This window comes from Bison bison, unplaced genomic scaffold (assembly GCF_000754665.1).
Source record: "Bison bison bison isolate TAMUID 2011002044 unplaced genomic scaffold, Bison_UMD1.0 scf7180017864201, whole genome shotgun sequence".
Classification (NCBI taxonomy): Eukaryota; Metazoa; Chordata; class Mammalia; order Artiodactyla; family Bovidae; genus Bison; species Bison bison.
In genome coordinates, this window is record NW_011494773.1 from 110,882 (window position 1) to 123,348 (window position 12,467).

The window sequence follows — 12,467 nt, forward strand, 5'->3', positions numbered from 1 at the left end:
ATACTCAAAGGCTTTTGCATAGTCAATAAAGCAGAAATAGATGTTTTTCTGGAACTCTCTTGCTTTTTCCATGATCCAGCGGATGTTGGCAATTTGATCTCTGCTTCCTCTGCCTTTTCTAAAACCAGCTTGAACATCAGGAAGTTCACAGTTCACGTATTGCTGAAGCCTGGCTTGGAGAATTTCATTCTTTACATACATTTAAATGGCACTGACTTTCTGTATGCATGTAATATCTTAAAAAAATTTTAATTGAAGAAAAAAAACCCCAAATGTGAAAGGCTGTAAGTGGATGATGGAGCAGAAATGAAACTGAAGAGCATAGAGACAGAAGAGGCGAGCAAAGGCGGGAGATGACATCTTGGACATGGGGATGTTGGCCTCAGTTTCTCTTCTTCTGTCTGGATCCTGGTTCTGCTTCTAGGTGCCGGAGCCCCACTAGCATGCCCAGGATTGAGATACCTTAAATACAGACAGACAAGGTTAGTGGCTGACATAAGCACCGTGCTTGCTTAGATTACTTGTATAAGGCTTCTCCTTAGGGCTGGGACGGCTCCTGTGGGAGTTCCAGGGTCACTCGATGCTTACTTGCCACCATGAGGGGTGCCATGACGCCAATCGTGGGAGCCGCAGTCCCAAATACAAACAACTCACAGAGGAAGTGCCCTAATGCGAGGAAGAAGGTCCAGAGCGTGATGTAGTAGAGCCTACAGGGGAACAGACAGAAATGGGATTGTAGGTACAGTTTGTTCAGTGTGGAGGAAGTAGTCAGACTTGAAACACACAAATTAAAACCCAGGAAATGACTACGGCTAAAGAAAAAGGAGACTTGGTCCCGTGAAAGACCTGGCTGCTGCTGCTATTGCTGCTAAGTCACATCAGTCGTGTCCAGCTCTGTGCGACACCACAGATGGCAGCTGCTAGATCACATCAATTTTATTCACCTCTAGGGCAAAACTGAAGCCTTCAACTGCTAAATCGAGAGGAGAATGACCCAGCCATCCAGAGTGGCTTTGCAAGTCTTAGCAAGGTGGTGAAGCCAGTGATAGCAGAGTCTGGACTACGGCAATCCTAGATAGTGTAGACAATTTTGGATCAATCACACTTATGTATTCTACTTATTCAAACTGGCTTGACTCTAGTCCAAGCCTGCTTTTCAAGTGTCTGGCCAGGGGCTGGTCAGTGCTCATCTGATGGATGCCACTGAATGAAGGGCATGAATGAGGAATGGGTAGCAAGGGCCTTTCTGGGACTTTTAGATGATTTTGCAACATTGGCTGTATCTTAAGATACTCTGCATCTTAACCTAGCAAAATGGTCAGATGGAGGACACAATGACAACCTCACGGGAAGATAACTTGTTCCTCAGTTTTGACAAGGAGGTGGAGAAGACAGAAGTTATAGGAAGATGGATCACTTTGATAGCTGGTATCTTTCTTCTTTAATTACGAAATTTAAAAATTATGAAATACTTCAAACATACAAAAAATCATTCATAATAGAATTTACCCCTATACAACCAATACCCTACTCCATCAAATCTCACTATCTTGACATTTTTGCTTCAGATACCTTTTTCCTAAGAAATAAAATATTACAGATTTCAGTTAAAACTTCCTGAATGTCTTTTTTCTTTCAAGTGAAAGTTGGCTTATTTAGAGAAATACCTATTAAATAGGAAAAATGCAGACTGTTTCAGAAAGTGAGAACAGCTGGGAATTGACTTCAGGTTTCTGGTTAGGGAGGGAATATGATCAGAGAGCATGTCAGAAGCACAGGGACAAAAAATCCAGGCTTTACAAAAAAGTTGGAAATGGAAGTCAGCATTTCTGGCTGTCCTGTGTTGGGTGGAGGGGAAATGAATGGGTAAGAGACCTAAAGTTAAGTCTCAGCTGTCCCTGTTCATCCCCAAAGCACAACAAAGAAAAGATACACCCCTTCTACTTGTCAGTAATTCTTCATCATGGTAAAGGTCGTTAAAATGATTATGCAGTCCTTACTCCCTCCCAGTCACCCTGAGAGGAAAAACAGATCCACGAGTCTCATTTTATACATGAAGGGACTGAGATGCAGAGAAGGTCTATAATAAACTTGCTGTTTCAAAGCTATTACCAACAGAAATGAGACCAGAGCCTATTTTCTAATTTTCATTCTTGGGCCTCAGAGTGTTTCCACTAAACCTTGCTGCTTCCAAAAATACATATCAATCTAGAACAAGTAGACCATTGTTTCAGGTTCAAAAGTATGAAAAAATAAAGCTGGAGAGATCACAGTGCTAACAGCCCTCAAATCCCACTTGTCCTAGTCTCAGTTTAAATGAACTGAGTCTCTAATATGCAGATCTGCAGAATCAGCAAAAATCACTGCTTCCCAGGGCTACAAGGAGGAGACTTCATCAAAGTCATGTGGAAGCATCTGGTATAATAAGAGGGGCTCAATAAGTATCACCATCTCCTCTCTTGCCCAGATGCTGAGAGTCTGGCTAACACACAAGTATTTTGGTATCAAGTTCTTTTGGTGGCCTCACTTGGGGACCTGAGCAAACTTTCCACCTCAGTTGCGGTGATGATTGGTGTTGTAAAGACAGCTCGAGCCCCGTCCAGTGGCCAGTTCAGATTACAACACTGTCTAGCCCAGGGGCTGCGACCGCCTGCACCTGTTCCACACGAGTTGTATGACGGAGAATGAAATGGCAACCCACTCCAGCATTCTTGCATAGAGAATCCCGTGGACAGAAGGGCCTGGTGGGCTGCTGTTCATAGGGTCCCACAGAGTCAGACACAACTGAAGCGACTTAGCATGCATGCATTGGATAAGGAAATGGCAACCCACTCCAGTATTCTTGCCTGGTGGGCTACAGTCCATGCAGTCACAAAGAGCTGGACATGAGTGTGCACGCACACATGCACGAAGTCTGTGTGAGCCCTCTGAAGAGGCAGAATACAGAGGAGTCCTCGGTTCTCTGTGACCCTCACTTCATGACTCCGTGTAAACAAACAGCTGTTTACTGGTGGGCTCTTGACATCATGGATCCTGATTTCTGTTCATCCCTGCCTCTCAAGGAGGAATGTGAGTATAGGTGCCATGGCCTCTCTAAAAAGAGCAAGCACACTACCTCTTTAGTAGAAGAAAGGCTGACCCGTTAGTACAGAAGTAGAGGGATGTGATGCAGGGCGCTGGATCACACATAACCAGTTTGCTGTGTCCATTTCAAAGAATTGTTAAGCTTTAAAGACCTTCAGGCCTGTTCTGTTTTCTAGCCCTGGAAGGAATGGTACCTAGTAATCTTTTATCTTCACATCTTAGGTTACTGTATCAAATCATAGACCATATGATGGAATCATAGTCCATCATAACTGCCTCTTGGCCCTGGGCATTTATTAGAATCAACTGAAGAAATTTTATCAAATTGCCCAGACCTGGATACCATATCAGTTAAATCATACACTCTGGAGACGGGCGCAGGAACCCCTGGTATTTTCTAAAGCCTTGCCTTGTTGATTTTCATGTACTGGCATTGATAAATAAGTCTCCGAGGGAGGAACACAATGGCTCTGCTTAGCACCCATTTCCAACACAGGGAGATGCTGTTCCCTCCTTTACATACGTTTTGTTGTGAATGTCAATGGCGCAGAGGCAGCGAACCACTGATGAGAGCAGCGTCCAGATTCCATAGGTCCGAGCTTGGAGGCCATTCACTGTGCAGCAGAAACAAGCAGGAGTGTTGAGAAGGGTGCGTCAGGGTTCCCTCCAAACTCCTCCAACTTCACTGGAGGAGTCAGAGAGCTGAGCCTGCGATCCCCTTGGCTGGGCAAAGTACAGGCTCTGATGCTGTACATGCAAACTAGAAGGGATGCAAAGAATTCCGGAAGGAGAACTGGTTCAGCTTCTCTTCCAACGCCTACAGTTGGGCGGGCGAGTTCCAAGAGTAGAAACCCAACAAACAGCCCACTTAGACAGTAATTCCTGGGTTAGTGGTTTATGGCTCTGCCTGGAAGCCGCTCTAGTATTGGTGAAGCAAGCGAGTCTGAATCAGGATAAGTGTGGAGGAACACGGTGGTGAGCGGTCTGTCAATACAAGATGCCTAGGAGGTCAGCAGACTTTCAGTGAGGCTAATGCGGGACAGAACACAAAAATACTGAGCAATACTGAGCCCTGTCTAGAGAGTCACACCTGGTATTTAAGAGACCCAGGTCCCTGGATCTCCTGAATTCAGATCTATATTATGTGAATGAAGCCCTAATGAGGCTGGTTTCCTGTGCGTGTGGGAAGGGAACAAAGTTCCTGTGTTTGCTAGGGCCACTCTGTTCTTGCTAGTTTCATTCTGGCACTGCTGTGACAATATCTTCTCCAGAGAGTGTGAATCATAGTCCATCGTAACAGCGCTTATTGACCCTGGGCATATATTAGAATCAACTGAAGAAATTTTATCAAATTACCAAGACCTGGATACCAGATCAGTGAAATCATATACTCTGGAGGTAGGCTGAAACCCCCCTGGTATTTTCTAAAGCCTTGCCTTGTTGATTTTAATGTACTGGCATTGATCTACGGTGAAAAGCAAAGATACTTCCTTTGCTGGTCTCCTGAGCAAGAGAAATTTTAAGGGACAAGACTCACAACCGAAATGTCTTTCAGGATTTTCCTTTAAGGATTTTTGAGCCTTTGGAAAACCAGACAGAAACACCAAATGCATAACCCCAAAGATCTTTAGATGGTAGTCATTTTCAGAAAAAAAATCCCATATCCCAAACTAATATTTAACGGTTAGTCCTGAAGTGAAGTCGCTCAGTTGTGTCCGCCTCTTGGTGACCCCATGGACTGTAGCCTACTAGGCTCTTTGGTCCATGGGATTTTTGAGGCAAGAATGTTGGAGTGGGTTGCCATTTCCTTCTCCAGGGGATCTTCCTGACCCAGTGATGGAACCCAGGTCTCCTGCATGGTAGGCAGATGCTTTACCATCTGAGCCATCAGGGAAGTCAGTCCTGGAGGGCTATATATATTTTTTCTTTTTACACTCTTTATAAAGCATTTTGATAGCTCTTCTGATGGAAAGATAGGAAATTTCTCTATTCTACTTCTATATATCTCACTAAGGGTGAGATATACAAATGGAGTATCTCAGTAATCCTAACCAGAGTAGGCATCAGGTAAAATTCTTCTACTGGATGCTCCAGGGTCCTGGTATCACCAGCAAAGTACCAGGAGGTCCCGAGGGACCTATTTCCAGGCTGTGTGTGCATGCATGCATGCACAAACTAACAAACACACTTCTGCTCAGCTATATGCCCTTTGACAAATCACATAACCCCTGGACTTTTCTGTCTCAACTTTAAATTCAAAGGGCTGAGATGACCTCTAAAAACCTGTGAATCTATACAGAGTTGCTGGTCCACTGGAGGACAGCACTGGAGGGTGAAAAGTGGAATTGTTCCACCCACTTTTCCAGGTTCTCTAAGCCTATTATACTTGAGCTTTGTTCAAAGTGAGGCTTAGCCTATTTACTTTCATTTTATACCCAGATGTTGCAGAAAAATGAGCTAGGTCAGAGCCTGAATCTAGGTTACCTATAAATGTGACATAGAATTGTCGCTACTATGAAACGGTGCTGCAGCTCAAGCCACCCCACGTATCAAAGCAGGGAAGTGCAAGCTGAAATGTGCAGCCACTCTCCAGCAGAGAGGCTCAGGACGCTGGGGAAAGCCATCGTGGGCCTGTGAAAGTTCATGTGGGAAACCAACCTGGAGGGATTTTGGATATCTAGTCAGGGTCTGTGTCATGGTTTGAGAAGACCTTGGATGAGTAATTCTCCATATGCAATGTAGGGTATAAACCATACGGCCCATGACCTGATTTCTGAAAGAAGCAACAGGAAAACCTTCATGGTTTCCTCATCAGGTATCAGTCATCAGAAGTCTGTTTCCTCACTTGTTCTTGTAATGGTATTTGTATAGACCAGCTGCCAAGGGCAGTGTAAAATGAAGGGAAAGGTATTCAGAGAAGCTTGGGGGCAAAATGGACAATTGTTATCCACCACATCTGTTACTCTAGTAGCTTAGGATCACTAGCTTAGGCAAAATCAGAATCACCTGCCAAGTTTCTAAAAAGAACTTCCTATGACACATCCAGGGGGTGAAAGATTCAATAATTAGGTCTGGAGAGGGAATTGGCCACCTGTGCTTTGTTTGATTTTAGTTTTTCACAGTTATTGTGATGTACAGCCAGGTCTGGGGACCACCATTTAAGCCACTACCACAAAGGATGAGGTGTTTGCTTTCTTACCCAGGTCTGGCTTGCCGGTATAGAGCTTTTCATAGAGAAAGGTGTGGTCTCGGAAGCTCTGTAGTGAGTTCCCTGCAGCTACGATGGATACCATCACCAGCCAGCTTCGTAACATGTTTAGGAATCGGCTCATGGCTCCCCTCCAACCTGAGAGGGCTTTTTGCCTTGGAAACAAAAGCAAAGGGCAGGAGACAATAGATGGTTAATGTGCTTCTACCATAAGCTCTGTAGTTAACCTGTGTCCCATTCATGAGAGCTGTACTAATCCTACTTTGTCAGTGATTTCATAAACTTCTCTCCCAAGTGCCAGAGAATTGTCTATCCCCAGGCACCCTTTATAGGGTTGGCACACTGCCTTTAAATATCTACCTTAAATCAAAGTGTGCTGACCAGAGTAAAAAGACTAAATAATGCAGTGGGTGGAAATGACAAACCCAGTGGGAAAAATGGAAAGAAAGAAACAGAAGATAGGGAGGTGTCCAAACGTCACTACAAAGAAATAAAATGGAATTTAGTGTAAGACTCACAGAAATTGGTCTCAATATTTCATCATACTAATAGTGGTGAGTCAACAGTATACTCTGAAATAAGTAGCACCATGCTTATGTTTGTCTAAGGAATTTCTCCAAAATATTAGCCTAAATCAGTACTCTCTTCTCTTGGCTAGAATTAATCCCCTGGGATCTTTACTTGCAACCTGGTGTTTCACGTCAACCTTTTGTACTGCAAGTAGCTCAAAGGTGATTATAAATCTACTGATAGATACCTGCCTGGCTACTGGTGAGCGATCCTTCCAAGGACAGACAAGCCTTCTATGTCTGAGTGGCATGTATGATTTGAGGGCATTATTAACATGCTTTAACTTTTCTATACTTTGGTTTTCAGGGACATCATGCTTCATAAATTAGGAGAACAATATAAAAGTTACAAATTAATAAATTGTTGTGAGTTCACAAGTAGTAAGAAAATTAGATGGAGAAGGAAACAGCAATGTTGGTGTTGGGTTGCAGAAGAATCTACAGTTATTGAGGACTTGTATATGCCATGCACTGTGCCAAGCACCTATCATATATTATCTCATTTAATCCTTAAACAAAGTTGGTAGACACTATTAATATTTCCACTTTATAGATGAGGGATGGCATAGAGATGTTTAGTGACTTGCTTAAGGTTACACAGTCTATAGATGAAAGAGCTCAGATAAAAACCATGGTCTATTGGTCTCTAAGATGTCTCACTGAGCATATTTTGATGAAGTTTCCATTTCTGTGAGAGACAAGTGAGCCATAGCCACCTGTCTTCAAGTGGTATAGAAAATACCATCAGGCTATGTATTTTTTATTTAAAAAACAGAACAAAATGTTTGATCAACCATGGCTGAGCACAGATTTCAATCATCTTGGTTTAAATAAAAACCATGTAGATAAAAATCAAATCATGGAAGTGCTTCTTCTCATCTTTGGTATGTGACCCATGGTTTATCTATTGTCTGGTTAATTTTTTGAACCTTAAGTGGCGACAAATTATCAGGCTTCCTTTGTCACTTTGACAGTAGGCCTTTTGGAATGGTCCTACATTACTCAGCTGAAACAAATATTAAAGTCAGTAATGGCAGAAGTGTGATGCACCAAAAAACACAGCAAGTTCCAGAGATAGAAGGGTCAGTGGATGAACCCCTCAGTGCAAATGGATCACAAAGCTGGACGTTAAAGTCCAGAGAGAATGAAGCTCTAATGGAATCACAAGCAGTTTCAGCATGGGCCAAGACATACACACTCCACTCCCCCCAACATATTGTTTTCTCACCGTGCCTCACGAGGAGCCTTAAGCTCTCAGAGTCAGAAAAGCTGTATGGATGACCTCTCTCTTTGACAGAACTTATGCCCATTTCACAGAAATTCTCAGAAACTCCAGAAGGTAGATGATGAAGACAGAGCCTGAGCACTCTTCCAAACTGCTCTGCCAGTCCCTCAGCACGACTGCCTCAAAGCTTTTGAGGGCCTGTTAGAGTATCCAACGTCTATTCTCAAAATTTACCCAGGCACAAGCCAGCAAAGGTAAGGTGGTTTACTAGAGTCAGGTGAGAGTTTCCTTTCCTGGGCTCACTTTTCAGTAGCTGTGTGACTGTGGGGAAGTAATTTACACTTTACAGCTTAGATTTCCTTACCTGCAAAATGGAGATTAAAATTACCTATTCCAAGAGTTATTATAAGAATTACTTTAGAAAGCAAAGGTTCCTAGTATTGTGCCAGGCTCAGAGTGGCCACTCATTTGTTCATCGATTCACTCGTTCTGTACCTACCAAGCTTCCTTCATTTTCCCAGCTTCGTCTTCTCTTGGTCTCTGAAATCTCTTTTCCCCCTACAAGGTTGCCTCCCGGGTATCTTTCTTCTGTCCCATCTCCACTGCTTTAGGCTGTGCGGATCCTCTCCATTAGAAGCCACACAGACACCCACCTCTCCCCCCCACCCCGCCCAACATTCACCCTACCTGGCGACAGTACTCTCAGCACAGCAGCAGTAGTAGCAGCAGCAAAGGAACTGCCCTAGCACAGCTCCAGACCTGAGTCTACCTGAGCCACTTGTCCCCGCCCCCACTCTCAGCCCGGCTCCGGCATTGGTTTGTTGCGATCAGCCCTCGTTCTGATTGGCTGTTTAGGTTATGCTCGAGCAGGCGATGGGGCGTGAACCGCTTTACTGCCAATCAGCGGTTGCCGATCTGCAAACCTCACTCCCAGCACGCCGCCCTTGCAGTGAACCCTCCTGTTGAGCGCAGCGAAACACTCCAGGTTCGGAGTCAATCTTTTGGGGGCGGAGGGGGAAAGAGCAAGAAAAGTAAGTCAAGACTTCTGTGGGGAGCGGAGCCCTGTGCCCGCTCGGCGCGGCGGTGACGACAATTGTACGCGCCTGAAGCTAAGAGTCCTCCGCGCCGGGGCGCAGGCGCCTGCGCAGTGAGTCCGAGCGGGCGGTTGCTGGTTGGTTGTTGTAGTAACGGGGGAAGCCGCCTTCGGCTGCGGCCTTGAGCCCGGCTGGGGAAGGAGGTGGGAGGTAGGCGCAGAGCGCTGTCCCTGCCTGCCCGCCCCGAGCGATGGGAAGATGAAACAGGTAAACGCCTGCGCCCGCGCTCTCCTCCCCGAAGAGAGGGGCGCCCCGAGTCCGGGCGGGCGCCGACCGCTGCACTTCCCTCTCCCTGTCCGGGACAGCTGTTGGCTTCCGGGCGCGCTGGGCTGAATCGCAGCGGCTGCGGCTCCCCGTGTCCTTTCCGTGGGGAGCATCTGAGGACCTCCCTGGGAAGGGCTGAGCCATGGGTGTATTTGAGAGCCTTATCCCTTTAGGGAGAGGTCACTACTCGGGCAAGTGCCCTCAATCTTCCGATCGCCCTGTCTGTTACTGCCCAGCTCGCAGCCTAGGACAGGTTGGCATCCCTTCGTCGCTTAGAGGTTTAGTTTCTTTTGTATGAATTTAAGGGACTTCCCAACATTTTGGGAAATACTGAGAAATCCTGTTGGGGATACTCGGTAGAAAGCCTTGAGATTGTTCCATACTGCCCATTTCGCTGAACATGTGTAGGGAATCCTTGTCGGAACTGGCTTTCCTCGCCCCCTGTTTAGATTATCCCATATATTAATGCGGAGAAGGCAATGGCACCCCACTCCAGTACTCTTGCCTGGAAAATCCCATGGACGGAGGAGCCTGGTGGGCTGCAGTCCATGGGGTCGCTAAGAGTCGGACACGACTGAGCGATTTCACTTTCACTTTTCACTTTCATGCATTGGAGAAGGCAATGGCAACCCACTCCAGTGTTCTTACCTTGAGAATCCCAGGGATGGGGGAGCCTGGTGGGCTGTCGTCTTTGGGGTCGCACAGAGTCAGAGCGGACACGACTGAAGCGGCTTAGCAACATAGCAACAACATATATTAATGCATAGAAAAATAAGGTTTGGAAAGATTCAATGGTAATCTTTGAGTAATAGGATTATGGTCATTCAAACATTTTCTTATCTGTTATTTCTAGTCCATCCTCAAACATACTATGAAATGTACCTTTTCTCTATTAAAGTATTATAATTAGAAATGGGCTAATTTTAATGTCTATTCGATATTCGGGTAATAGTTTGTGGTTTTCAGTAAGGGAGAATAATTTTTGAGAGCGTTTGTAAGGACAGACCCCTCTCCCCTCCGCCCGCCCCCGCTGCTATTTACAACCTTGATTCAGCAGAATATATTCATTTTTTGCTTGTATTTATTTCAGTGGAATCATGATCGTATTTTATCTATACTCTAAAGAAATATTTGGAAGGATCTTAAAAGTTGTGTTTTTCATTTTAGCTCATGTCAGGTTTTGCTATCAAGGAACCTACGTTTTAGGTAATCAGCCGCATACCTCAGATTTTCCTAAAAGTTAAGTAACCCTATCATTTTGGTGCATATTAGATTTAGTATGTAACTACTACATACTACATAGTATGTAACTTTCTTACATACTACATTTAGTATGTAAGAAACACAGGAAACTTAATAGCCTCTCTTCAAATACACAGAGGACAGACAAAAAAAAATCTTGATCATTGTGCCATATGTGAGGCACTGTGAAAAAAGGTAAGTTTCTAAAGGCTGGACCCTATTTACATAAATATCTGTTTTAGTTACATAAAAGATCGCCGTTAATAATGAACATAAAGACAGCTGGGTTATGTTTCAGATCCTTTGTCTCTCTTGCAGGAATCTGTGCCACCCAAATTGTTTGATCCAGTGAATGTGCAAGGAAAGGTCTCTGAGGCCCCCGTCTGCTGACTGCATGACAAACTCTAAAGGAAATGCCAGTTGTGATGGCCCGGGACCTGGAGGAAACAGCATCATCCTCAGAGGATGAGGAGGTGGTAAGCCAGGAGTAAGTAATAGCAAGCCTGCTTTTGACCCTTTGCCTTCAGGTTGAAAGATAGTTCTCTTATTTTACTCCTCTCCTCTTTTACCAATATCCTTCCTTTGGTGTTATCTGACTCTGGTTTTAGTCTCCATACATGGTCTAGTTTGGGATCTTTTTTGTGGGGACCATCAGCTATCTGAAATGAGATAAGGCTTTGTTTCTGGCGTCATGAGTGAACATCAGCCCTAGATGGTACAGGTAATAGCTCTTAATCAACTCTTGATCAGAGCTCCTTACATAGGAGATTTTGAAATTTTTAGATACCTAAGAAAAATAGGTCTCCCAGCACTGTGACATTGGTTATTTTCTCCAAAGCCTTTAGGATGATAGAGTGATGATAATAAGTTATTTGAATAAGTGTGGGACAGGCCATTAGAATTCTGAGGCCTGCGCTGTCCATGGCTTTCTCAAGTTCTTTTAGATAAGAGTTAAGTTTCTTCATTGCTGGATTCTCACAAGAATATAAATGAAGACAGTGCTAAGTGTAGCTGCTATAGGTGATGGTAAGGGCTTTAACTGCTGTATCCCATTTAACAATAACATCTGAAGATTTTATTATTCCCATTTAACTAAGCTCAGCCCCATACATGTCAAAGAACTTCCTTAGGGATGCATAGAGATTAAGTGATAGGTTGAGATTTAGACCTAGATTTCCATGATTTTGCAACTCTTAGATATTTTGCCTCCTTTAATATTATTACATGACATAGACAGCAAAGAGAGAATCTGGCTTAAAGATAAGGTTAGTTTTTAAGATTCTGTGTAAGTCCACTAGGATTCATGTGCTATGTCATTTGAAAAGTGGAGATAATTTCTGCCAGGCTGAATCGAGTAGAATGGTTAGTTCAGTCGCTCAGTCGTGTCCGACTCTTTGTGACCCCATGAATGGCAGCACGCCAGGCCTCCTTGTCCATCACCAGCTCCCCCAGTTCACCTAAACTCATGTCCATCGAGTCGGTGATGCCATCCAACCATGTCATCCTCTGTCATCCCCTTCTCCTGCCCCCAATCTCTCCCAGCATCAGAGTCTTTTCCAATGAGTCAACTCTTTGCATGAGGTGGCCAAAGTACTGGAGTTTCAGCTTTAGCATCAGTCCTTCCAAAGAACACCCAGGACTGATCTCCTTTAGAATGCACTGGTTGGATCTCCTTGCAGTCCAAGGGACTCTCAAGAGTCTTCTCCAACACAGTTCAAAAGCATCAATTCTTCGGCGCTCAGCTTTCTTCACAGTCCAACTCTCACAGCCATACCTGACCA

General features: G+C 44.5%; 2 protein-coding genes across 12 annotated transcripts in view; one reads left to right on the plus strand and one right to left on the minus strand.

The window, feature by feature from the left end:
• Nucleotides 1–224: 224 nt before the first annotated feature.
• Nucleotides 225–9,167, minus strand: LOC104991769 (probable ergosterol biosynthetic protein 28). Its single transcript, XM_010844365.1, has 5 exons — nt 8,774–9,167; nt 6,284–6,447; nt 3,608–3,698; nt 589–707; nt 225–462 (listed from the first exon to the last, which is right to left on the minus strand). Exons 2-5 carry the CDS (start codon nt 6,414–6,416, stop codon nt 383–385), a joined length of 423 nt encoding a protein of 140 aa, XP_010842667.1. The 5' UTR covers nt 6,417–6,447; nt 8,774–9,167; the 3' UTR covers nt 225–382.
• TTLL5 (tubulin tyrosine ligase-like family, member 5) overlaps nt 8,991–12,467 on the plus strand; it is a 317,321-nt gene continuing 313,844 nt past the window's right edge. For 9 of the 11 annotated variants that reach the window (XM_010844353.1, XM_010844361.1, XM_010844356.1 and 6 more), the window contains exons 1-2: nt 9,240–9,387; nt 11,005–11,173. In XM_010844353.1, coding sequence (XP_010842655.1) covers nt 11,100–11,173 — 74 coding nt within the window. In that variant the 5' untranslated portion in view covers nt 9,240–9,387; nt 11,005–11,099. The other 2 variants (XM_010844355.1, XM_010844354.1) reach the window with 2 other exon arrangements.

Coding starts and splice junctions, on each gene's coding strand:
- LOC104991769 (XM_010844365.1), bottom strand. CDS start 6,416: ATGAGCCGATTCCTAAACATGTTACGAAGCTGGCTGGTGATGGTATCC. Junction 3,699..6,283: donor TACCGGCAAGCCAGACCTGG/GTAAGAAAGCAA, acceptor TCTGCTGCACAG/TGAATGGCCTCCAAGCTCGG. Junction 708..3,607: donor ATTGACATTCACAACAAAAC/GTATGTAAAGGA, acceptor GTTCCCCTGTAG/GCTCTACTACATCACGCTCT.